Below are 24,352 nucleotides of genomic sequence, written 5' to 3' on the forward strand. Positions count from 1 at the left end.
CAATGTGTGGGAATTTCTCCCATCTAGCGTTGAGATCATATATCTCAATCAACTCTCTCGCACCACGCAGTTCAAAGTACGTATTACAGCTATGGTAGCCTTCACTCTTAAAAAAGCCGGTCTCTTGCTCTTTTCAATATCCTTTTTCTTTTTCTGGGCGAAGAAGAAGACTCCTGTTCCTGAAATTTGGATTTTGAATACGTGTGGTCTTCCATGTTTCCTTCTTCAAACTTGCTGGGGCCGGGAAGCTACGATACCCATTAGCAGCATTAGCAGCACCTGTGAGTTTATCATGTGACAGCGAAAACTGGGAAATGGCAGAGCAGTATGTCCTGTATGTCCCTTACCGGCTAACGTATTTCAAGATGGCGCACGAATATTGAGCGTCTACCCCAGTTCATGCGAATGCAAATGTAAAATTTCAAGCCAAAAGGAATACTTGGAATTGATGGTGGTGGTAAATATTCATGAAAAAGGACAAGTTTGTGAACGGGCAAAACTGATTTTGATAATGAACAACTAAACACGTTACATAGTGGGCCTTTAATGCATAGCTCAATATTTTAGAAATGCACTTTCTTCTTGCATAGAGTTAGATGTGAAGATGCTCATGTCTATATGCTGAATATAAAGATACAGTCGGCAGCTAGGTTAGCTTAGCATGAAGACTGGAAAGAAGAGGAAACGGGTAGCCTGACTCTGTCCAAAGCTAACAACATCAGCAAGGGTAGCACTTTCCCCTTCTTTCCTCCTGTCTTTGTGCTAAGCTAAGCTAACTGGCAGCTATAGCTGTAGCTACATATTTAGCAGGGTTGGGGAAGGGTTTTTGGGTTTCTTCTCAGTTTATATTATCGTTGCACTGCTCACTAGTTCAATTGTCTGCAGACTCGGACTCAGACCTTTATTGATGAAATAAAGGTCTTACTATTGCATCATCTCGGTCTCCTGATGAAAGCCCCGACAAGAACCACTGACTTAATGTATTGGCTTACTTCCTTGATGTTCTGTTGTGTAAAAAAAAAAAAAAAACAAAAAAACTATGTGTTGTTAAGAGTGTGGCTCAGCAGACAGTCAAAAGTTGTGAGGCCAATTTTTCATTGACTCTCTTTCTCTCTTTTCCTCCATCCCTCTCTCCCTGCCTCTTTCATTTCCCCCCACAGCGTCCCCATCATGCCCACGCTCTCTTCGACTTCGCTCCCCACCACCCGTCCCAGCTACGCTTCCTGCGAGGTGATGTCATCGAACTCATGGACTGCTCCGATTCGCTGCGCTGGAGGGGCCGTTGCCACGGACACGTAGGCTACTTCCCCCCGGAGTACGTCCAGCCCATTTACCACTGCCAATGACCCAGCACGTCAATCAAATACGCAGCCATTCCCACAGGTTCATCAGTGAGCTGTCATGACCCCGCCCTAATTCACACTGCTCCCCCACTCTGCACTTGCCCATTCACTTTTGGAGAATTGACGAGCTGCAACTGTACTGCTCATTATGTAACTGACTCCTCCCGTTTCCCCATCGTGATGCCACCTGCCAGCCTTGCCCAATCAGCTGCTACAGGCTCATCAATCGCTTCCACTTGATCCACAACTCCACTTACTCTTTAATCATGTAAAATAAAAAAAATATGACTGGACCTATACACTGTGGAGAACTCACATACTGTAAATATGCACACACAGACTGACAATCATCCCCAGGCATAATCATTAATAGAGCTTATTAGCACTGGTGCAGGCTGAATAAAAGCAACACACACACACACACACACCTCATGAAATAAGTGTGGCCCATAGGAGGTTGTGGAGGAATGGCAAGGTTTTCTCCGCTGAAGAGGAATTAGGATTTACTCCAGTATTTTCCTGCCGTTCCCACGAAAGAGATCCGGTGAGCTGAGCAGAGAGACACAGAGAGTCATTGTTGTGAATATTTGGGCCAGAGGATACTGACACAGCAGATTGCACTCTCGCTGTGTGTGTGTGTGTGTGTGTGTGTGTGTGTGTGTGTGTGTGTGTGTGTGTGTGTGTGTAGGGGATAGTGTATAAAATGTGCGTCTGAACACATGTAAACTTGCAAACTTTAAGTATCTTTATTGTGTGCAGAGGAAAAGTAAATGCATGTGTATATGGGTTTGTGTGTGTGTGTGTGTGTGTGTGTGTGTGTGTATGTGTGTGTGTGTGCAGCCCTGTGCTCTGTGGGCCAATAAAGGAGGTTACTATGTTAAAGTGACCAGTGAGGTGAACAATGCCCAGACATCACTCGGTTTTAAAATACACAGCTTAAAAACAAATACGCTCAACTCAATTTATGAATCATTTGTTTCCATGTATTTATTATTATTCATGTGTAATCTTAGAATACATATATTACAAGTAAGATAAAACATTGTGAAAAAGTTTTGGTTCTGTTGCAACGAATGGTTAAAGAAAACGTAAGAACGTGGACCGATCTTCCTTAACATGTAATGACAAATAATTTAAATAAAGTGATACATTTACCTCTTTGAATTTGAATCTTGGACATTATTGTTCAATAACATTTTAATTTCTGTTAAGAAGTGTCTATTGAAATGTAATATGAATATACGAGTGTATAAAAAAAAATATGACTGGACCTATACACTGTGGAGAACTCATACTGTAAATATGCACACACAGACTGACAATCATCCCCAGGCATAATCATTAATAGAGCTTATTAGCACTGGTGCAGGCTGAATAAAAGCAACACACACACACACACACACACACACACACACACACACACACACACACACCTCATGAAATAAGTGTGGCCCATAGGAGGTTGTGGAGGAACATTTACCTCTTTGAATTTGAAACTTGGACACTATTGTTCAATAACATTTTAATTTCTGTTAAGAAGTATCTATTGAAATGTAATATGACTATACAAGTGTATAAAAAAAATATGACTGGACCTATACAATGTGGAGAACTCACATACTGTAAATATGCACACACAGACTGACAATCATCCCCAGGCATAATCATTTTAATCTTAAATTTCTGTTAAGAAGTGTCTATTGAAATGTAATATGAATATACGAGTGTACACAGAATACTTGAACCCTGTGAAAGAGCACTTCAGCTGTGAAATAAATAGGTAAACGACTAGAAACACTGACACAAAAGTGGGTTATGTGAGGTTCCACTTGATAGTATGCGTGAGCCCCTCTGCATGCTGTAGCCAACTATACAGCATGTCCACAGTTTCAAATCACAGTCACTGTTCCTCTTTGTTGATGCAGTTTTTCTGTATCTGCCAAAAGTTGCTGAGTTGCACTTCGTGACACAATGTGCAATGCAGCCCTTTTTGTGCTTTTCCTGCTTTAAATATCCCAGAATGAACTTCCATGCACAAACATCCACTTCATTCCATGTGTAAATTGCAATTTCATGACATTTGCCAGGATATTTCACACTGTGTGCCACAAAATGCAGGTTAATTGCATAGAATGAATTCTGTGCATTTTGTGCATTAAGGCATGGTCACATATTTGCATCATACGAAATTGCCCGCACACTCGTTCCTGAAAAAGGACGCAATGTCATGCGACTGATGCAAATTATAAATACATATTCAACAGAGTAAGCACAGTGTGATCGCTTGTATTGTCTAGTAGTGCGATAACATGCTGAATATGGTGATGAAACTAGAATAATGACTTCTCGATTTCCGAACACATTGCATGAGTGTTTTTATTGGCCGATCAAGCACATGTGCCCGGTCAAAGTGAACTGGAGCTGGAGATCGCACCAAAAATGGAAAGGCATGCTTGGAATTGTCAGTCGTGCTGGCTTCAATAGAAGTGAATGGGGAAGAAGTTGAATGTGACCGTACCTTCACTGTAAGCATAAAGTGGCCACCCAGTGTCATGCACCGTGCACGAAAAGCCTTTTTGTGCACACAATTATTGCTGAAACGACTAAAAACGATTGTCAATTCTATGCAAGTCAACTAACATAAAATGAATTACCAACTGTTTTAATTGATAAATAGTTAAAAAAAGGCTTTTATGAAGTAAAATGGTCTATTCTTGCCTCTTGCTGGTACCAAGTTTTCTGCTTCTCTCTACTCAACACCATTGTAAATGGAATGTCTTTACATTTTGTATGCTTAGTTTGATAAAACTGCAATTTGCACCATTGGCTCTATGAACTTGCAATGGAAATTGTGTACTGGTTTCTAATATTTAACAGACTAAACGATTAATCCCCCCCTCCAAAAAGGGATACAATAGTGATGATAACGGTTACATTGATGATGACAATAATCATTACTTGCAGCCCTTCAAACACTTCTGAAGTGTCACTGAAGTGATTTTAATACTGTGTTACAAAATTAATATGGTAATGATATTTGAATTAGTGTGTGACAACCTGATTTTAAATGTTGTAGCTCATGTACAAGTCAGAAGAGATCTCATTGGCATTTAACAACAAGAAGTGTTACGTCTAAGTGTGTTTATGTGTGCGACTGAACAGCCCCTGATGACACACACACACACACACACACACACACACACACACACACACACTGTATTTAAATATATATATATATATATATATATATATATATATATATATATATATATATATATATATATATATATATATAAGAATGTAAGCGCAGTGTATTCTGACAGTCGACTTGTACTATGCGAGGAATGCAGCGCTGCTTCTCTCACCAGGATGTCATGTTTGAAATGAAGCAGGAAACAGGGGTTACATCCCATAATCCCTCTGGACTGAATCACTTCTGTTGTGTTTTCTTTCACTCTTTTGTCTCCTCTTCTGTTTTTTTTCTTTTTTAACAAACCACTTCTTTAATTAACACTGAGAGAGTCACATCTGGCTCGTCAATGACAGTTAGTCAATAAACCACTGGCATCCAGCAGGGGAGAAGGATAAATGAGTTAAAGGTGTACTGCTGCTTTCTTCTTCTGTCGTTTAAAAAAAACTGCTGAGTCACTTTGAAGTGTTTGTATGATTGATAAAGGGCTTTTGGTATTTGTGTGTGTGTGTGTGTGTGTGTGTGTGTGTGTGTGTGTGTGTGTGTGTGTGTGTGTGTGTGTGTGTGTGTGTGTGTGTGTGTGAGAGACACCGACACATTCACTATGACATATTTCTGTCATACACCAGAGGTGAGGCAACATAAGAATACTGGATGTCACAGACAAGCTGTCACAAAGAACAAAAGTGGAATGTAACACGTGAGAGAAAGAAAGTGAGATAAACAGGAGGGAAACTAAAGCAGAGTTATTAGACAGCAGTGGAATGAGACAGGATAGAGATAAAAAAATGCTAAAGGGTAAAAAACAGAGAGAGACAAAAAATAGGGGAGGAAGCAGATGCTACTGAGAAAAGAGGGAAGGGCTGTGTGTCATTAATACCAAATGTGAAAGAGTGACAGTAAAAGAGCACGGTGCGTGAACTGTGACATAGATGATAGGCAAAGGCGTTACAAGCAAATACAACAAAAAACAGTTGAACCAGTTTGACTGACTGACAGCCTCTGGCTGTTGAGGCCCTGACACTGAAAGAAGGTCTGCAAACCAGTCCAACACCCAGCCGACCAGTACGACAGTTTGAAAGATACTTGGTCATATTCGAATGATCGGCAAGTCAATAAATCAAAAAAATATAGTACAGGCCAAAAGTTTGGACACACCTTCTCATTTAATGCGTTTTTTTATTTATTTTCATGACTATTTACATTGTAGATTCTCACTGAAGGCATCAAAACTATGAATGAACACATATGGAATTATGTACTTAACAAAAAAGTGTGAAATAACTGAAAACATGTCTTATATTTTAGATTCTTCAAAGTAGCCACCCTTTGCTTTTTTTATTAATAAGTGAAAACATTCCACTAATTAACCCTGACAAAGCACACCTGTGAAGTGAAAACCATTCAGGTGACTACCTCATGAAGCTCATTGAGAGAACACCAAGGGTTTGCAGCGCTATCAAAAAAAGCAAAGGGTGGCTACTTTGAGGAATCTAAAATATAATATATGTTTTCAGTTATTTCACACTTTTTTGTTAAGTACATAATTCCATATGTGTTCATTCATAGTTTTGATGCCTTCAGTGAGAATCTACAATGTAAATAGTCATGAAAATAAAGGAAATGCATTGAATGACAAGGTGTGTCCAAACTTTTGGCCCGTACTGTATGTGGGGCAATTGATGAGTCAGCCAGTAATTTGCCCATCGTGTGATCAGCAGTGACAACCACATAGAGAGGAAGTTGGAAATAATTAAAAGGGAATCAGGAAGACAAACCAAGCTGTGTCCCTTTTTTCCTGCACTTTTTTGCCACATTTAACAACTCTAGAAAGTTATCACCCTTACAGTCACAGTCTGACTCAATGTTAGTGGTAGGAACATTTTAGAATTACACCTTTGCAGCAAAACTAACATCCCCACTAGGGCAGTTTGAATTGGTTTGTTACTTTGTCAGTGCAACAAACATTTACCACAGGCTCTGACCACTTCCCTAAAGTTTTTTCCCTTTTTCCTGTTAGCCCGACAACACGTGAACGTACAGACATACCGACGGATGACGTCACAGTGAGCAGCAGGTTATAATACCTCCTTACTGCAAAGTAACATGTCACCCTTCAGCCTTTACTGTACTCTCTTTGTGTCCCACAGTTTTATAGATTATCTAATGACATGTAATTACATCCCACACAACTGCAGAGATCAATGCAAGCTGCATCGTGAGGCTGTAATTTATGATAAGTGAGTTCTTACCAATTTTAAGTAATTGAAAGTTCACATACGCTCATTAAAGTATGTCATATAACCTCAAGGCTGTTTGATTTGTTTGATTCTTGAGAAGACTTGTTACGTTGTCTTTTATTGTGAAGGGTTGCGTACATTTAACTTGTTTCTTCTTAATATTTTTGTGAGCGTTGTTGAGTCTTGTATGGATGTTAGATGTTACTTGTCATGTGTCTTTGTTTTTTTTCCACTGAAGTGTTGTAAATACAGTACAGGCCAAACGTTTGGACACACCTTCTATTTCAATGCGTTTTTTTATTTATTTTCATGACTATTTACATTGTAGATTCTCACTGAAGGCATCAAAACTATGAATGAACACATATGGAATTATGTACTTAACAAAAAAGTGTGAAATAACTGAAAACATGTCTTATATTTTAGATTCTTCAAAGTAGCCACCCTTTGCTTTTTTTATTAATAAGGGAAAAAATTCCACTAATTAACCCTGGCAAAGCACACCTGTGAAGTGAAAACCATTTCAGGTGACTACCTCATGAAGCTCATTGAGAGAACAGCAAGGGTTTGCAGAGTTACCAAAAAAAGCAAAGGGTGGCTACTTTGAGGAATCTAAAATATAAGACATGTTTTCAGTTATTTCACACTTTTTTGTTAAGTACATAATTCCATATGTGTTCATTCATAGTTTTGATGCCTTCAGTGAGAATCTACAATGTACAGTAAATAGTCATGAAAATAAAGGAAATGCATTGAATGAGAAGGTGTGTCCAAACTTTTGGCCGGTACTGTATATTATGTAGACCCCAGGAAGAGTATATGCTGTTGTTGTAACAGCAGCTAATGAGGATGCATAAACTATATTAAAAAAATAAAAAACTATTAACTTCTTAGTATTACCAAGTCTAGGAATTTAGTTGAAGCTCTGACACACACTGAGTGCGTTTATGTTTTTACAGAACGTCAGAACTCATACTGCAGAGTTCAAATGTCAGTTTTGATGCCCTGGGTAGGTTAACATGTCATTTTGGTTTAAAAAACTGTACTTTCTTATGCTTATTTTATAATAATAAATAAATAAATAAATACGAGTATATGGTATGTTTCCTCCAGTTAATGTTTTTAGATCCCATTAATCCCATCCTAATCTCTTCATCTTGTTTTTTTTTTCCTTTCTACAAAACAATTAAGTGCTTCATTTTGATCTGTTTAAATGGTTTGTGGCTCTCTCCTCCTGGCAGGAAACATGACAGAACAGGTAAAACGGCACTGCACAGGTATGCATGTTCTGCTGATGGTTTTCATGCGATGCCTCATCTTGATGAACTGCCACTCGAATGATTTAATAAGGTTTTGAGAAGGGAAGGGGTGGCCTCGTTAATCAACTTATTTCTCCGGCCACTTCTCGTTCCACAGCGCACACACACACACACACACACACACACACACACACACGCTGTAGGAAAGTTGTACAGGTCACGTGGCAAAGGTGCGCATTTTTCGTGTGTGGGTGGATGTTTTGTCAGGGTCACACCTGTTCGGGCGGTGCCGTCAGCGGGGTGTCACTCATTCACTCTCTCTAGCTGGTCAAGTCGTTCATTTGGAAGTGGGAATGACATGGCGCAGTGTTAATGCATCATGGCCGGTGAAAGGGATTACATGGCTAACCGAAGAAGGGGACCACATGAAGTTATGTGTAAGAAGTCTGGAGTTAAACTGCTCAGCTGTTTAAGCCACAGAGGAGCAATTAGAACATTTTAAGCTGCTTTCTTTACCCACGGTCTGCATAGGGTTAGGAGAGGAACTGTGCCGTGAAACTTGGTGTTATTATTTTTTTAAGTTTAAGTGGTTCCTTATTTTGTGCTGGAGACATGGCTCTGTCCCAGATACAGTGCCTGGACGATAACCACGTGAACCCGCGGAGGCACGAGTCCAAACCGGAGTTCTTGTACTGCGAAGACCAGCGGCTCGCGCTGGAGACGTTCCTGCGGGATGGTCGCGAGGCGTTTGTTAAGTACCTGGAGGCTCGCGAGCTGCGCGGCTTCCTCTCGGACCCGGAGTTGGAAACTCTCGCCGAGGCGGTGAAGCCCTATGACCCGGGCACGGAGCTCTTCCCGGAGAATGCCGAGGACGACGAGCCCCCGCTGTCGCTGCACTACTGGCCCGACTTGTCGGATACTTCCATCCCGCAGATGGACCTGGGCTGGCCGGACAACGTGTCATACCGGGGGGTGACGCGCACTACTGTGTACGCGCAGCCACCCCTGGAGGGTCAGGCGCACATCAAAGAGGTTGTCAGAAAAATGATTGCGCAGGCGCAAAAGGTATGTTGGGCCACTATTTGCGATGTACTGTAGGTCTATGCTTAAGCCCTAATTTTCACTTTAGAAAGAAATTAGACTGCTAGGCCTGTATCCTAAAGTTTCTCAGTAAGTAACTCATTTCACATGGCCTACAGCACTATTAAGCCATCATAACCTACAATTAAACATATGTGTAGGCTATAAGCGGGTGAAGGTGTTTTCCCCTTATTTGAGATAGCCTACTTGATTAATGAAAATATTAATCTCTGTTTAGCTCTGTCTGCTTAATATAAGACCTATATTAGGCCTATATAGTCGATATTTGTATCTCAATCTTTTTATGTGCTGTATCTGTGCTCTCCTGTGTTGCTATGCATGAATGGATGTCTGGTGTGTTCATTGACCTGACCTACTCTACCCATTTAAAAGGTTAACTGTAATGTTGACATAATGTTACCATGAGCAGCCATGGCTCTCATTCCGTATGAGGTCAGAGTACAGACTGTTGACCAAATGAGACAACAAAGAGTAAAGTGCAACTTGATTAAACTGCTTTATTATCTGGGACTAAAAGAAGTGCAGCACACTAACATGGTCTGTTATGTTGTATATTTGCATGATTATGCGCATTATCATGTACATGAGTGTGAGCTTGTGTCAGTTCATGCGGCTGACTTGTCCGAAGACACAAGTTTATGTGACATGTTTTTATTTCTAAGCAGCTGTTCTTAGTGATACTTGACTAAAACATCCAATGGGCATTTCCCTGAAGAGCTTCTGACCAAAAAAAAAGATATATGGGTCATATCATTGGAGACCTGGGAGAATGTGCATAAATACATTTTCTTTTGCTCAGGAAAACTTGTGTGTGATGATTTATTTAAACCGGTGGAACAACTTGAATCTTATTTGTCTTGGCAGGAATGAGTAAACTGTATACTCACAGTGACGTCACGCCTGAGGTAGAGCTGGGCGATATGGAGAAAGTTAAATATCACGATATATTTGACCAAATACATCAATGTCGATATTGCGGCGATATTGTAGGGTTGACTATTGGTGCTTTCACAATATTTACACAATATTTTTGATAAATAATCATCAGTAATGGTGATATAATTACTAAGTGGGTAAAGGCACATTATAGAACAGCTAGAACAGTCTGGTAATTGCATCACTTTACTATAATGTAGCCTTTAAAACCAGGAAAATGTTGTATTACAGTATTGTGATATCCAAAATTTAAGATCATATCTAGCCTTATATATAAATATCGATATAATATCGATATATTGCCCAGCCCTAGCCTGAGGTTTGATCCTACTGCGACGTAATATAAAGTTTGAGCATGTATTTACTTACTTGCAAGCATGAACTGTGTATGCATGACATGTATGTCGTAGGGATTTTACCATGTGTGTAATGTAAGTTGTGCGTTTGTCTCCAGGTAATAGCAGTGGTGATGGATGTGTTCACTGATGTCGACATCTTCAGAGATTTGCTAGATGCTGGTGTCAAGAGGAAGGTTTCGGTCTACATCTTGCTGGCACGCACAACACTACCTCATTTCCTGTCCATGTGTCAGAGAGCCAACATGCACCCGGGTCACCTTAAGGTGAGTCAGCGCCACTCTGACGTTTAGCATCAAAGACCAAAGATTAGTTGTATACTTAAAGTGAAGTCAAAAAAATCTAAATTCACCATAATCAATCGGGAGTAAATGTGTGCTCAGTAAAATCCATGGTAATTTTCTAATTGGATTTGTATGTGTCTTTTGCACTAGGGAAATAGTAACATTATTCCTTCGGCTAAATTTCATGGCAATCTGGCCTTATTTTGCTCTAGATCTCGCTGTCGAGCAGAATCAGTAAGACATATATTGGCGTTTGTCATGATGAAAGTGAAAAGTTCATTATCAATTGTGAAAGGATAAAATGTTCTAGTTCCAATTCTATATAGAGTAAATGTTTTACTAACGGAGAGTGAATCTTTGACCTTTGGATAGTGGGTGGGGGGGAAATACATCTGTAAGGCACTGTTGTAGAACAAATGATCTTTTGAAAGAATGACAAATAATTGAAGTCAAGAGTTTTTAGTAGCATGGATAAGTGAAAGCACATGCCATCTCTTCCTTTCTTTATTCCTTTCTTTCTTTCTTTCTTTCTTACCCTCTTTCTTTTTTCTTTTTTTCTGTCACTATTTCTCTCTCTCTCTCTCTCTCTCACACACACTTCTCGTACTTTGAGTGTTTTTATTCCGTAATTGGCCGGTTACCATGAAAAACACAAGTTATAAAACACATTTTAGGCATGTTGGGACACGTAGAAGTAAGTAAGACAAAATACAACGCTATCTTCAATGAATTGTATTCTTGGCTTAATCTTTTGATCAAGGTGCCAAGTTGGCCTATAAAAATGTTTCTGTAGATGATACGCCACAGGGGTGTGAATCTTTACTGGTCTCACGATTCGATTACGATGATCCTGCGTCACCTCCTCAATATTATTATTTTGCTACACTTGGTTTTTTATCAACAAATTCACGCAGTCGTATATATGAACTCCCCTTTTTTTATTGTATCTGCTCTTAAAAAAGACACTTCCTGAATGTAATCGAGTCTGAACACAGCATGCAACAGACAAAAGGCAAACACAAAAGATGCAGCGCCCGGGAAAATCAACAAGCAGCATCAGTAGGCAATAATCGATTATGGCACCACTGCATCGTTGCAGAATCGTCCATGTCCACATTGCGATGCATCGATTCAATGATTAGTTTCAACGACCCTAACAGGCCAATAATGGTTAGCATTTAAACAGTGCAGTGTTTGGTAAGTGGAAGTCAGACTTTTTACTTGCTTGCTTCAGTGCTGCTGCGTTGTTCCTCCTTCCTATAGGAGAACCATTTAGATAACCCAATATATATAGGTTGGATCATTTCCATGAAGGTTCCCAACCCGACTTATTATGTTTCAAAGTTTAATTTACTGTATGTAGGAGACCTCAAGAGATGTTACTAGAAACACACACATGCATTTGCTGTGAGGTTTTCTACCTGCTTTATTCTCATTGCAACAATTGCTGCTTTTTGAAATATCTGGTATTTTGTTGTTTTTATGTACATTCTTAGGGATTTCTCAATCATGTTTTTGGCCCCAAATCCAAGTACAGTGTGCAAACCTGCCAACAGTAATGGAGCTGCACAGTGCACTCTGGTCTCAAGTTGCCCTACGTTTAAATTAGTCAAATGTTTGATCACAGAATGGCTATGCATTAGGACAACAAAGCCCGTGTCACAGCTTTCCTTGAATGGTTTCCCATTTTGTACAATATTCTGTAGCACAGGTGTACCGCTCAGGCATGGTACACTTGAGAAAAGTTGCAGAAATACACGAAAAGTAGTCGTTACTTTAACCAAAATTGGCTCTGCTGGCGTCACATGTACGACACTTGTAGTCAGAGCGAATATCATTATAGGTGATATGTATTTTTTTACAACGCGGTGTTAACAAAGAGATCCGTGGTTTTTATGGAGCTCAACGAGACGTGTTTGACAGATGGCATACTTAGAGCTACAGTACACTTGGCCATAAATTATTATGTATCCATATCTCGGTCATATACTGTGTCTGTGCAGGGATCCGCCCATTAAATTGTCCTGTATCCTTCTACGCAAGTCTCTGACAGAATCCTGTCACTGTGGCTACTATGTGGCATCCCAAAAAATGTGATAGCCCAGGGTACAGTTGTACAAGTGGCAGTTATGACCAGGAACAGTGATATGCAGCTAATACAAACTCTCCCAATATGTCAGGGACTCGAGTCTGGGCTGCTGAATCGAGGATGATTCGCAGAAAGAGTAGAAGACAGATGTGACAAATGTGAGTTTTCACTGTGCGCTATAAGTGACAAGAGGTAGAAGGTGGAGGAGTGGATAGACAGGATGGGAGGAGGAGCAAATATGTGGCGAGATGAGTATTTTGACAAAGAGGTGCCAGATTCTTCTTAATCTTCAGTCTGAGTGGGGTTTCAACTCTATAACAGTGACCCTTGACCCTTTCGGCTGTGGACTGAGGGTTCGACCACTTAACATACAGTTTAGAGCTGAATACACACGCAGAGAAATGCAATTTGCTGATTTAATCAAATCAGTTGGCAAAAGGAATGTACTGAGGAAAAAGAGTTACGGGTGTGACCAAAAAAATGTTTCTACTGTGAGACAAGCCACACCAGGAATAATCGGCTGCATCAAGACAACTGGTACAGTACAGACGTGGCTCATGAAGTTGTGTTTTTCAGCGGACCTAAAGGCCTTCCCCAAATGAGATGGTCTAAATCTAAACTCACAACAACCAAAGTAATGGTGTGTTAGTCAAATGTTCTAGGGGGACCTCAAACAGCCTAACAAGAGCTTGACATCTACTACCAAACAATGTCAGGCGGACAACACATTCATGCTGAAACTTTATTTCACTTTACATATCACATTGTATGTATTTGCCATATTTTGGAATGATAGGGATTTTGGGTTGCAGTTTTTGTTTAACGGTTTGTGATCCCACATTTCCTTGCATTTAACGGACAAATAAACCCCATATTTAAGGTATATTATTTACACCATGCAGGGCTGCTATATGTACCATTGACTCATCACCAACGTAAACTAAACACCTGCATCACATGATGTTTCAGTTTCCTAGTTTTTAAGGACTACCTGAACACTCCAATAAACAACTGTGGACAAATAATGGATTATGGGAAACCAAGGGATAGGATAGAAGAAACAAAGAAATGAAGTGAGTCAGAGTGAAAGTGAGTGAACTGAGAACGCCTTGATTGAAAAAGTGTTTAGCGCAAGGTACCTTTCATGTGTAATCTTTTATCTGAAAGGTATGCAGCACCATGTCCTGTACCACCCATTTATCATCATGAACATTAGTTAAATGTTAGCACTCATTGAAAAAATAATTGCTTTACAGCTATACAGTCACACCTGGAGGCCAGTCAGAATGGCAATCCATCATACTAAATTCTTAACTATGAGATTTTGTTGTCATCATCGATTAAGGAAACATTTTCAAAAGGCAACCTCATCTGGCTGGACCAAACAAGAAAGCAACAGTCTTTTTTTGTATTCCAATGCAGGAAACATGTTAAGTGGACAGAGAACTGAGCCCTGCAGGACACCAGGTTTTAATCGGAGGAAAGCCTGACACAGAAGTATCTTTTACAGTATATGTGCCGTGTTTGTCAGACAGAGATAAGCAAAGCAGGCAAGCTCCAACACAGACCGACAAAGGTCGAGACAATTGACGAGAGTGGTGTGGTCCATGGTGTGAAATGCACCACTCTAATCAAGAAAAGGTAGAGGTTAACTCAGAATCCATGGGACTTAACGTCATGTTGTTTGTGTAAGAGTAACATACATTGGATGCGGTATGTGTAATTGATTAGCAGTTTGAAACAGCGGAGTGATGTGCTTAAATTTAGGGTGGAAAGTGGTACGTTATATTTCTAACAAACAGTTGTGGATTACACATACAGACTACAGTTTGTTAAAACTTCTATTTTTTAGGGTTAGATGTGCGTGTGAAAAACATCAGCATAGTTTGAGAAAATTTGGCTTAAAACACATGTATGTCCAAATTGGTATTCTGTCTACATAACGTGCTTTACAAGTGTCATTGTGAGCATAATTTAATGCTTTAATCACATTAAAGTAGTTTAGAGGATGGTGCTGGTAAGACAATACACAGGTCTGTGCAGTATGCCTGCCCTTTTCATTTTATTTACATAGGGTGACCATATTTTGATTTCCAAAAAAAGAGGACACTCGGCCCGGCCTTGAGACAAATTCAGCCAGGCTTCTCAGAGGTTACTGAACATGCTTTATTATGCCTCAATGGTGCAAAAATAACTGTAATAAAATAAAATAAAATCTGTACCACCTGTAACAAAATAATAGCTTTCTTTTAAAATAAATAAATAATATGAAATAATGTTCTAAATATGACCTCTTCTGTGTTAGTAAGATTCAACAAAATATCTCTTAATACCTTTTCAATGTAATAAGATAAATAATAAAGACACTGAAACATATGTGCCAGATTTGCACACGGTGAACTCCGTCTCCCACTTGTCCGGTCCCGACCGAGACGGTATGTGGGACATTTTTTTTTGCTGTTCAACTGTGAAGCTGCACTAGCTGCACTAGTCTTGTTTTATGGTTGTGCGCGGGCTCCACGCAGAGCTTTCGCCGTAGCCTACGTAAGTGGCCTGATGTTTATGCCTGTGCGCTGGTGTGTGATAGAGCGAGGGAGAAGTGAGAGTGACGGCGAGCGAGTACGACTCCAAAGTCATAGTGAGAGAAACAAAGTGTCTCGCCTGTGTTTTCTGACCACGGTGGGAAATCTTTAGCAGGAAACACTTTGGCATTTTGTGTGCAATGCTGCTCCGCTGTCTGCTCTGGGCCCTGTGTATGTGCGGAGCTGCCCACAAAGCAGCCTCACGGGAATTACGTCACACAACAAAGTACCATAGTATTGTGCGCAAAGCGCCAGTCAATTTAATTACACGCTTAATGGTCCCATGAAAACAGTGAAAACCGGACATTTTCATGAATTTATAAAATCCCCCCGGACGCCCCGGACAATACGTAAAAAGTGGAAATGTCCGGGCAAAAGAGGACGTTTGGTCACACTAATTTACATATACAGTACCCTGGCCATCAATCAGCCAATAAATATTCCAAAAGGAAGATAACATCACCTCATGAAATTATGAAAACTATCTTTTGTTCTTTGTATGCTTGATACTAAATGCTATACATATTTGTTGTGATGGTAATTTCTATTTAGTTTGCCTTGTCATTGTTTTGCAACTCTATATCACGAAGGTCCCAGGTTATAAAGTTAGCTCTGAATTTGGAGACAACATGACATCTATCAATGTGTGTTACAGAACCTTCGTGTACGCTGCACAGATGGAGCAGAGTTCTACACTCGGTCCTGCACCAAAGTCACAGGGCGAATGGGACACAGATTCATGTTCATTGATGGAGACAAAGCTGTGTCTGGGTCGTACAGGTCAGTGTGTGTGTGTGTGTGTGTGTGTGTGTGTGTGTGTCTGTGTGCTGTACCTGTCTTTGTTTGTGGCATGGATAGATGCGAATAAAGAAAGTGTCTGTTCATGTTCAGTAGCATTATTTACACACTAGACAAACAGGTTATAAATGTATTCAATATACAACAAAAACAAATACATTTACTGTGCAGGGCCTAAGTAATTGGACAATTATGCATTTACTTTCGGCTCTGCACTTCAGGTTAATTGGACTCTGTTCACCATCCACCATACGTGCATAGTTGCCCCAGTTGTCAGCCTGGTTCAGTTATTGCTGTTTATGCTTATTTTATGAAGTTTGTTTTGCAATGCCTTGGTTTTAATTCAAAGTAGTCTAACTTTGTATTTGCCGTATGTTCTGTAGTTTCACTTGGATGTCATCGCGTCTGGACACAAGTCTCATCACCGTGGTTACAGGCCAGGCAGTGGAAGCCTTCGACAGGCTGTTTCGCATCCTCTACTCAACCTCCAGCTTGGCTGACCTCCGGAAGGTCGCCACGGAGCCTGAACCTGAGTTGGAGGCCCTCCCACCGCCAGTCGCAGTAGCCCCTCTTTCTGCTGATATTGCAAGGAAACTGAACAGCCCCAAATATGCCCTGGTTACCTTAGGCAAGCCCAGTCCCACCAATTCTGTTGGCCCCGAAGAGACCCAAAATCCAAAGAACTCCAAGAACCCAGAAACGAAGAACGGGAGGCGGAGTAGGGCTAACAAAGAAGCCATACAGGAGACTCCTTCCATCCACCCAGGACTCAGCAATCTAGAGAAAGCATGCTTGATGTCATACCTGCCCACCTGGCCAGAACCTGATCCCCCCAGTGATGTAATTGGGTTCATTAACATTCGTGATGCCAGCAAACCGAATCAGGTCCATCTACAGAGATCTGAGATGTTTGAAACCAGCCAAGCGATAAGGTTTAGCAGTCCATTCAGCATGCCTAAGGAAATCCTGCCAGAAGTCGCCAAGCCTAGACAGTTTACTGCTAAATATGAGGAGATGAATAAACTCCAACTAGCACAAGATAAAACAAAGGCTGAACAGTCGCTGGTAGGCATAGCACAGCCAACACAAGTCAATGCAGGGCCTGGTGACTTCAAAGGCAAAGCAGAGGCACCTGCACAGAAATCACCTGCATCTGGACCAAAGTGTGAATCCGACAAAGACACGACTAAGACTCTCAATGTTGAGAGCAAACGGCACTCAAACACACCCACCAACCAAGATACAAGCCACAACACCACACTTCCCCTCAATGCACACACACCTCGCCAATCTAGCAGCAAAGCATCCACTCCTACCATTGGGAGGCCTTCACACACCACACAAACTGTCACCACCCTCCCCGGATCGAACACTAAAAACGAAGCAGAAAGTGATTTAAACACACAACAACATGATACTGTGTACAAGTCGCACGTCCTGGAGTCGAGCAGTACGCACGCCCCACACCTGTGTCCCGCTGACTCAAACACAGAATCACAGACACAAACGAAGACGGTGCAGCCACGTACAGAATCACACACGCAGCCACAAAACGTCTCTGACATGACTCCTAACGTCCAGACTCCCACCGTCAACAGCCACATGTCTTTCTCTTCTGCTTCTGCCACGTGCTCTCCGTCTGTCAGTTCAACCTCCCTTTCTGAAAACAATCATGTCTCCATTACTACAAGCACGACTCCCGGTACCTGTTCTTCTTTGTCTTCCATCAGCTCTTCTTCCTCCATTCCTCATTTGACCTCTTCTCTTACACCCCTCAATCCTCCCCCTCCATCTTCCTCACCATCCCCATGTTTGAACTCAACCCCACCCATCCCTAAACCTCGTACGCTCAAGCTGGTTATCAAAGGCGGCGTCATGTGCAATGGCCAGAAGCTGCCGGAGTTAAGTGTTGTCAGGAGGCCTCAGGCGAGCATGGGGCCGCTCGCGGTCCACGATGAGCCCGATGTAGCAACCGTGGCGCAGACATCGCCAGAAAAAGTGCCTGGGACAACAAACAACAGTGGAAGCGAGACAGGAGCCCAGAAAGATGCAGAGAACACAGAAATAGCTCTACGGCAAAAACAGAGTGGGACTTCCCAAGCGACAAAGAAGGAAGTAGTTGGACGACATGATGACATTGCAAGAATGCAGTTTGTCGCTGGAAACAACCCAGAAGAACAGTCTGATGTTTCCATTGCTGATGCGCCAAAGGCAGAGAGTTTGAATAGTCAAGAAATAATTCCAAAAGATGTCGAGCCCAAGACTTTGACGTTGATAGACTGCAAATTAAGCCCACAGATAGACTGTGTAGCCACACTACAGACAGAGATAAAGGCTCAGAGAATATCATATAGTGAGTGGATGCCACAAGATATAGATACATTAGAGACTGTGGATTCCATAAAAGCACCAACACACACTCCTGTTTCTTCCACACACTTATCCAAAGACAGTGCTGGTGACAGCACACACACATCAGTCGCAGACACACAAGGTAATCCAGGTTTCACACCGGCACAACACACAGACAACACCACAGACAACATACCCGCTGCAAAACATAACACACAGGGCAGCTTTCAAGAACAAACTCCTAAAGCACGGAGAGGCACGCACACACCTGAAGGACCCCTGCGTTTACGTCTCCCCGAAAAACTCACGCCAGACTTACGTTCGATGACGCCTGAGAGAGAACCACGTTCACTCGCAGCTCTCATACACACTCCAACTCCAGACGGGTATCTTCCACTTACGCCCAGCACCCCAGACTCACGAACGCACACGCCGGATCCGCGGTCATACACTCCAGACTTTCGAACGCCTACGCCCGACGAGTATTTCTCACCAAGAGCGGACTCCGCTCTGTCCACCAACTCAGAGGATTCGTTTTACGAATGTAACGACTCTCCTTTGGAGCGAGCAGCTTCCAGCAACAGCGGGAGGACAGAGGATCGTGTTTGCGTTACGCACACAAATACTGCTAATGATACAACCACCACCAGCAGTCCTGCACGCGCAAATTCGAACACTCGTGCTGCTAAACTAGGCACTACAGACAGGAATACCTCGAGCAGTGAAACACAGAGTTTGTCTAGGCCTGCTGGAGTCTCCTCTTTGTCTTCTTTACTTGAGAAGGAAGTTAAAATGGTGGAGGAAAAAGAAACCACAAATGAAGAAGAGGGTGGGAGAGAAGAGGATGAAAAGGGGAGGAAACTGAGTGTGACAGGGAGGAGGACAGAGGGGGATAACCATGGGACGGAGACGAGAGGCAGCGAGGAAGCTAAGAGAGCAGCCGACCGTTTTAAACAAGGTAAAGATTCGACAGAGGCAGTAGAAAAAAACGAGGAGGCCCAATACCAAGCCCCGAAGAGAGAGATGGCGCTGAACCATTCGGCAGCAGGGAGAGCGGTCGACGGAGGAGCGACTCCAGGAGAATTAACCAACGAAAGAACGGAGCTAAAGCAATTGCCCACAAGTGACCTTCAACCAAAGAAGGCATCTTCTGAGGAAAAGAGAGCAGACAAAGAGAAGGCAGATGACAAGGAGCCATCAGGTCCCAGCAGTGTGGAGAGGAGAGACAGACCCCATTCAGCCACAGAGACTGATGGACAGAAGGTATGAACAGTAAGGTGGCGGAAGTTTGCATCTTTATATTCAAAGTAATTCTCCTAATCAGCATCAAAAATAGCTCTTGAAGCCACTGTGCAGGTAATCTAATTGAAATTATGTATACTTTTCTTTAATTTTCTAATTTCTGAACTTTGCAGTATTCTGTTCAGCGTACACCAGTGATGTAAAGGGTAAGCACAGTTTACCCACTTTTTAAGGGGGACCTAGTGTAAGTCTTTATATTTCATAAAAAGTGGTAGTGACAGTAGTTTACCTGAGCTAAATGAAGAGAAATCATCATCATTCAGCAGTTCTGCATTTTTACAGCACCAAGTATAATATTTGTGCAGATATTTTATCTCGCTGTCGGCAGTAAAAAAGTTAGATTTAAGGTGTGAATATGAATGCATTAAGTGATAAAACATTTCTGAATAGCGGAAAAAGTTTCTCCATTTACTGATAATTCTGATTGCCGGTATTTCACCACACTGCACCATGCCAAAGGATATCATTATAATGACATATTACTTTTAAAAATGATGGATTTAAGCTTTATAGAAAAAGTTTAATGGGAAATATGCTGATTTGCTTCCTTGCCGAAAGTTAGATGAGAATTTTGATACCGCTCGTACACGTTTGATACATTTCTGTAGCATAGACGGTCTGTACCGAAAATATGAATCTACTGCCAGCAGCTGGCTAACTTAGCTTAGCACAAAGACTGGAAACAGGGGGCTTTAACAGTTGCCAGGCAAGAGGACACTCCCGTAAAAGGATGATTTGTCGTCTTTACTCCAATGTTTTTTTTACAGATTAAACAAACAAGTTATCTTTAGTCTACAAGTGCTGGTAGATAGATTTTGTTACATTTGGACAGAACCAGGCAAGCTGTTTCCCCCTGTTTCCAGACGCTGTGCTAAGCTAAATAAGCCAACTGCTAACTGCGGTAGCTTTATACATAGGATTGGGCATCGAGAACCGGTTCCAACTTGGACTAAGACTAAGTCCTTGCCAGCAGCCCAGGTTCGAACCCGACCCGAGGCCCTTTGCTGCATATCGTCCCCCTCTCTCTCCCACCTTTCCTGTATCTCTTCAGCTGTTCTAAATAAAAAGGAAAAACCCTAAAAAATATCTTTAAAAAAATAAGAAATTATGACTCCAATTTAATCATTTTTTTTATTGGAAATTTGGTTTTGAAGTTTTAGTTTCTGTAGCGGCCACCATACTTCGAGGCGCTTGTTGTGTTGCAGGCATGGAGAACACAGTAATCGGCGCTCTAAAGTGTGGTTTTATTTTACGTGAGGAAAAAAAACAGCCCGGTAAAATTGTAAATCACCATTGCATCAAGAATCGATTAGAACCGTAATCGTAAACAACAATCGGAGTGATTGTTGTTTACGATTACAGTTCTAATCGATTCTTGATTTGAATCTTGATAAGAATTGTTCAAATCAAATCGATGTCCAACCCTCTTCATACAGACACGAGAGTGGTATCAATCTCATCTAACTCTCAGCAAAAATTGTAACACATTTTTTCTCAAATTATCAAACTTGTCCTTTAATTGACGCTTTTTCACTAATAAGCTAACATTCAATGAAAATGAACCTTGTGTTGCATTAACCAAAATGATCTTTCTATGAACTGTGTATGCAGTGTATTTTGCAAGGTTACCACTTCTTATGTGTGTGTGTGTGTGTGTGTGTGTGTGTGTGTGTGTGTCTAGGTCTGTTGAGTATGCGCCAGCAGTGCATCACTAACTTTGAAGCACACAATACTTGTTCATTATTGAACAAGGAGAATGTGTGAATTAAAGTGACATAGTTTTAATGAGGCACCGCACGCAGTCACACACCGATGCAATATTGATGAATCGGTAAAAGATTGATGGTTTCACATTTATGCCGTAGTTTAACTCACTCGCCGTAGAACTGAGTCATGGCTTTTTATCTAACAATAGTCCTTACAAGTCAGGGAAGTGTTGCTGGCATGTTTTAACTCCGTTCTGTCATGTAAGATTAACAAGAGCGGCAATAAAACAGATCTCACGATTGCACCCAAGTACCTCTCTTTTCCATCGCTCGGCACTGCATTTGTAAGTGCAAAATGTGTTACACTGCATTGTATGTAAGCCAGCACACTAATAGAATACAATATAAGACATTGGTGTTATAATTAACCCCAGTCAAATGTATTGATACCTCATTATACATACATTATACATTTCTTCTTATCTCCAGTCTCTTCTCTTTCTCTAGCTTTTGCACACTTCTCCCAAAAGCCCTGGAGGACAACAGCAAGACAGTAGAGGGCCCTCCCCTTCCCGACCATCCAGACCCCCTCGACCCCTCTCAGCCCCCCAGCCTTGTCCCTGGGGAAGCTGTCAACTGAACCAGGCAGAAAGCAAGGCGCTCCACAATAGTTTCCAGGTCTTGGCTAATACCTCGTCCTCTCGCAAACCGCCATCCACACCCCCTCCTCCAGTGACGGCGAGGGCTGTCGGGTCTGCAGCAGGGCGGAAGCAAGCCGAAGCCCCCCGCGGCCAGCACAGCCTCCTCTCCCGACCGCCTCTAGCAGCGCAGGGCAGGATGGTCGCTGGCCAGTCGCAGAATCAACATGCTTACTTAAAATCCCCGGGCTCCTTTCGCCACACACACTCTAACAGAGAGGCGCAGCTCCATCCTCCTTCCCACAACCAGACGGCATCACCGCGGGAAGCACGTTGGCAGGAAGAACCAAGTGCTCCATTTAGCTTCACTTTTAGCAGGCTGTACAACCTCAAGGGCCTAAAGGACAAGATGAGCAAGCTGCCAGTGCAGAGCAAGAGAGGCAGAGCCAGCTCTCCGGGACAGGGACGTAAGAGCTCCAGCTAGTCTGGTAACGTCAGATTCGGTTTTTAATACTATAAGACCTCAAGCCAAAGAAATGGCAGGTTAAAATAAAGAATAGCGATAGAAAACTCTCTCCGTTCACCTCCAAGAAAAAAACTTGACTTAACCCAGTGTAGCACCTTTTTTAACCTTAAGTGTTACTACTTGCTAATGCTTTCAGTGAATGTTCGAGCTTCGACCTAATGACCCATGACATGTGGGATTGTCTCGTCTGATGGAGGACGCACATTAAGTTGTTTTCCACATGGCAGTGTGAAACCTTTGCAGGAACCTTTTCATGTTGAAAATCCAGCTGCCTTTTCTGGCTGAAATTTAGGAGGTTGTGACCTCTGATGCTGTCAATGGCCTGGACATATATGGAACTGAACCATAGCTGCCTCCCCTAAATTATGACACGGTTTTAGCTTTTTCACCCACCTGGTCTAAGTTATCGAACAACTGAATAATGGAGTTGTTTCCCATTTTCAAATTAAAACTTGGATATTAAATGTTTAAATTGTTTGTGTGACCAAAGAAAATGAACACCAGGAACATACAGTATGTAAATATTATGTAAAGCCAGAAGTTTGCCTTTTACATACTGCACATTAGATAGGCTGCTTTGACTTTGATCCACTGTACATATACTGTGGATCGTGCAAAAACAAAAGCGGTTGCTTCCTGAATTCACTGATACAGTTGAATGAAATTCCTTAAGTCAACCACTTACTCTTTTTTTGTCATTTCATTCAGATAGATTAGAAATGTGGGCGATCTTCTTTGGTTAGATTAGTATGGTATCTCGGGATAGTGCTATGTCAATGTGAATTTGTGTTTCCAACATACAGTATTGTATGTGCAGTGTGACTGGAAGTCATTACACTGCACATTAATAGAGTTTGAAATAGGTACAATGACATGCCTGATGAAAGCAAACATGAAATGTACAGCATTACAGATGTACTGTATTTTTGTGCGATACTGAACAATGCAAAAAAAATAAAAAACACTGAATGTCACGGACCGCTGTTGAAGAGGTTTAATATGCTCTACCACCACTTTAGATTCTGTGAGCAGACAAATAAGTAAATGTTCAAATGGCTAACGTCATGACAGTGGCAGTTTTCATTGTGTTTATATGAGTTGAGTGGGAGTATTTGTCCCACATTTGTGCTATAACAAGCCAAGTCTCTCCTCTTCACTGGATTTAAGTGTTTACAATACAAATTTGAATGATGAAACTGTTGATGCAGAATCGCACCTTATTGTTTTTCTTATTGTCTCACACCTTTATTCTGGTTATTTTGTACTCTTCCATTGTGTGCTGTACATAGAAACACTAAAGGGGTCAGGTAATTGATATATTCGTTGTTTACACCATATGCCATTTACATTCAAAAGGCTTTTCGCCTGGAAGTCTGTGCCCAAACAAAGCATAAGTTAGAGACGAGCCCAGTCAACACCACACAAGACAGGCCAATTACTCTGAAGACAGATACAGATGTCCTATGACAACAGAGTACAAGATGCCCTTGAAGGAATGTGGAAATGGGCAGAGTTGCTGTTTTGCATGACAAATAAACTCATTGATGACATCAATGAAATGGCTGATGTGTACATAATTCTTGTGTGGTCTGACAGAAAAACAACACACACAACAAAATGAGAGAAGCTCCAGGCTGTCATCTTGTTATG

At 41.6% G+C, this 24,352-nt stretch overlaps 2 protein-coding genes across 4 annotated transcripts in view; both read left to right on the plus strand.

Moving 5' to 3' along the window:
• The window catches only part of grapa (GRB2 related adaptor protein a), a 32,427-nt gene extending 29,920 nt beyond the window's left edge, over positions 1-2,507 (plus strand). The window contains exon 5 of the mRNA XM_028600696.1: positions 1,161-2,507. Coding sequence (XP_028456497.1) covers positions 1,161-1,346 — 186 coding nt within the window. The 3' untranslated portion in view covers positions 1,347-2,507. The remainder of the gene's footprint in view (positions 1-1,160) is intronic.
• Positions 2,508-8,312: 5,805 nt separating this feature from the next.
• Positions 8,313-24,318, plus strand: LOC114570362 (protein FAM83G). 3 transcript variants are annotated; one of them, XM_028600653.1, is made up of 6 exons: positions 8,313-9,097; positions 10,524-10,691; positions 16,036-16,160; positions 16,562-19,793; positions 19,946-19,978; positions 22,046-22,122. In XM_028600653.1, the coding sequence occupies exons 1-5, from the start codon at positions 8,645-8,647 to the stop codon at positions 19,973-19,975; spliced, it is 4,008 nt and encodes a 1,335-aa protein (XP_028456454.1). In that variant the 5' UTR covers positions 8,313-8,644; the 3' UTR covers positions 19,976-19,978; positions 22,046-22,122. The 3 variants fall into 3 exon arrangements, with proteins under 3 accessions (XP_028456454.1, XP_028456455.1, XP_028456453.1); XM_028600654.1 differs by having other exon boundaries at positions 16,562-19,802; positions 22,046-22,080; XM_028600652.1 differs by lacking the exon at positions 19,946-19,978 and having other exon boundaries at positions 22,046-24,318.
• Positions 24,319-24,352: the final 34 nt, after the last annotated feature.

This window comes from Perca flavescens, chromosome 15, assembly GCF_004354835.1.
Source record: "Perca flavescens isolate YP-PL-M2 chromosome 15, PFLA_1.0, whole genome shotgun sequence".
Classification (NCBI taxonomy): Eukaryota; Metazoa; Chordata; class Actinopteri; order Perciformes; family Percidae; genus Perca; species Perca flavescens.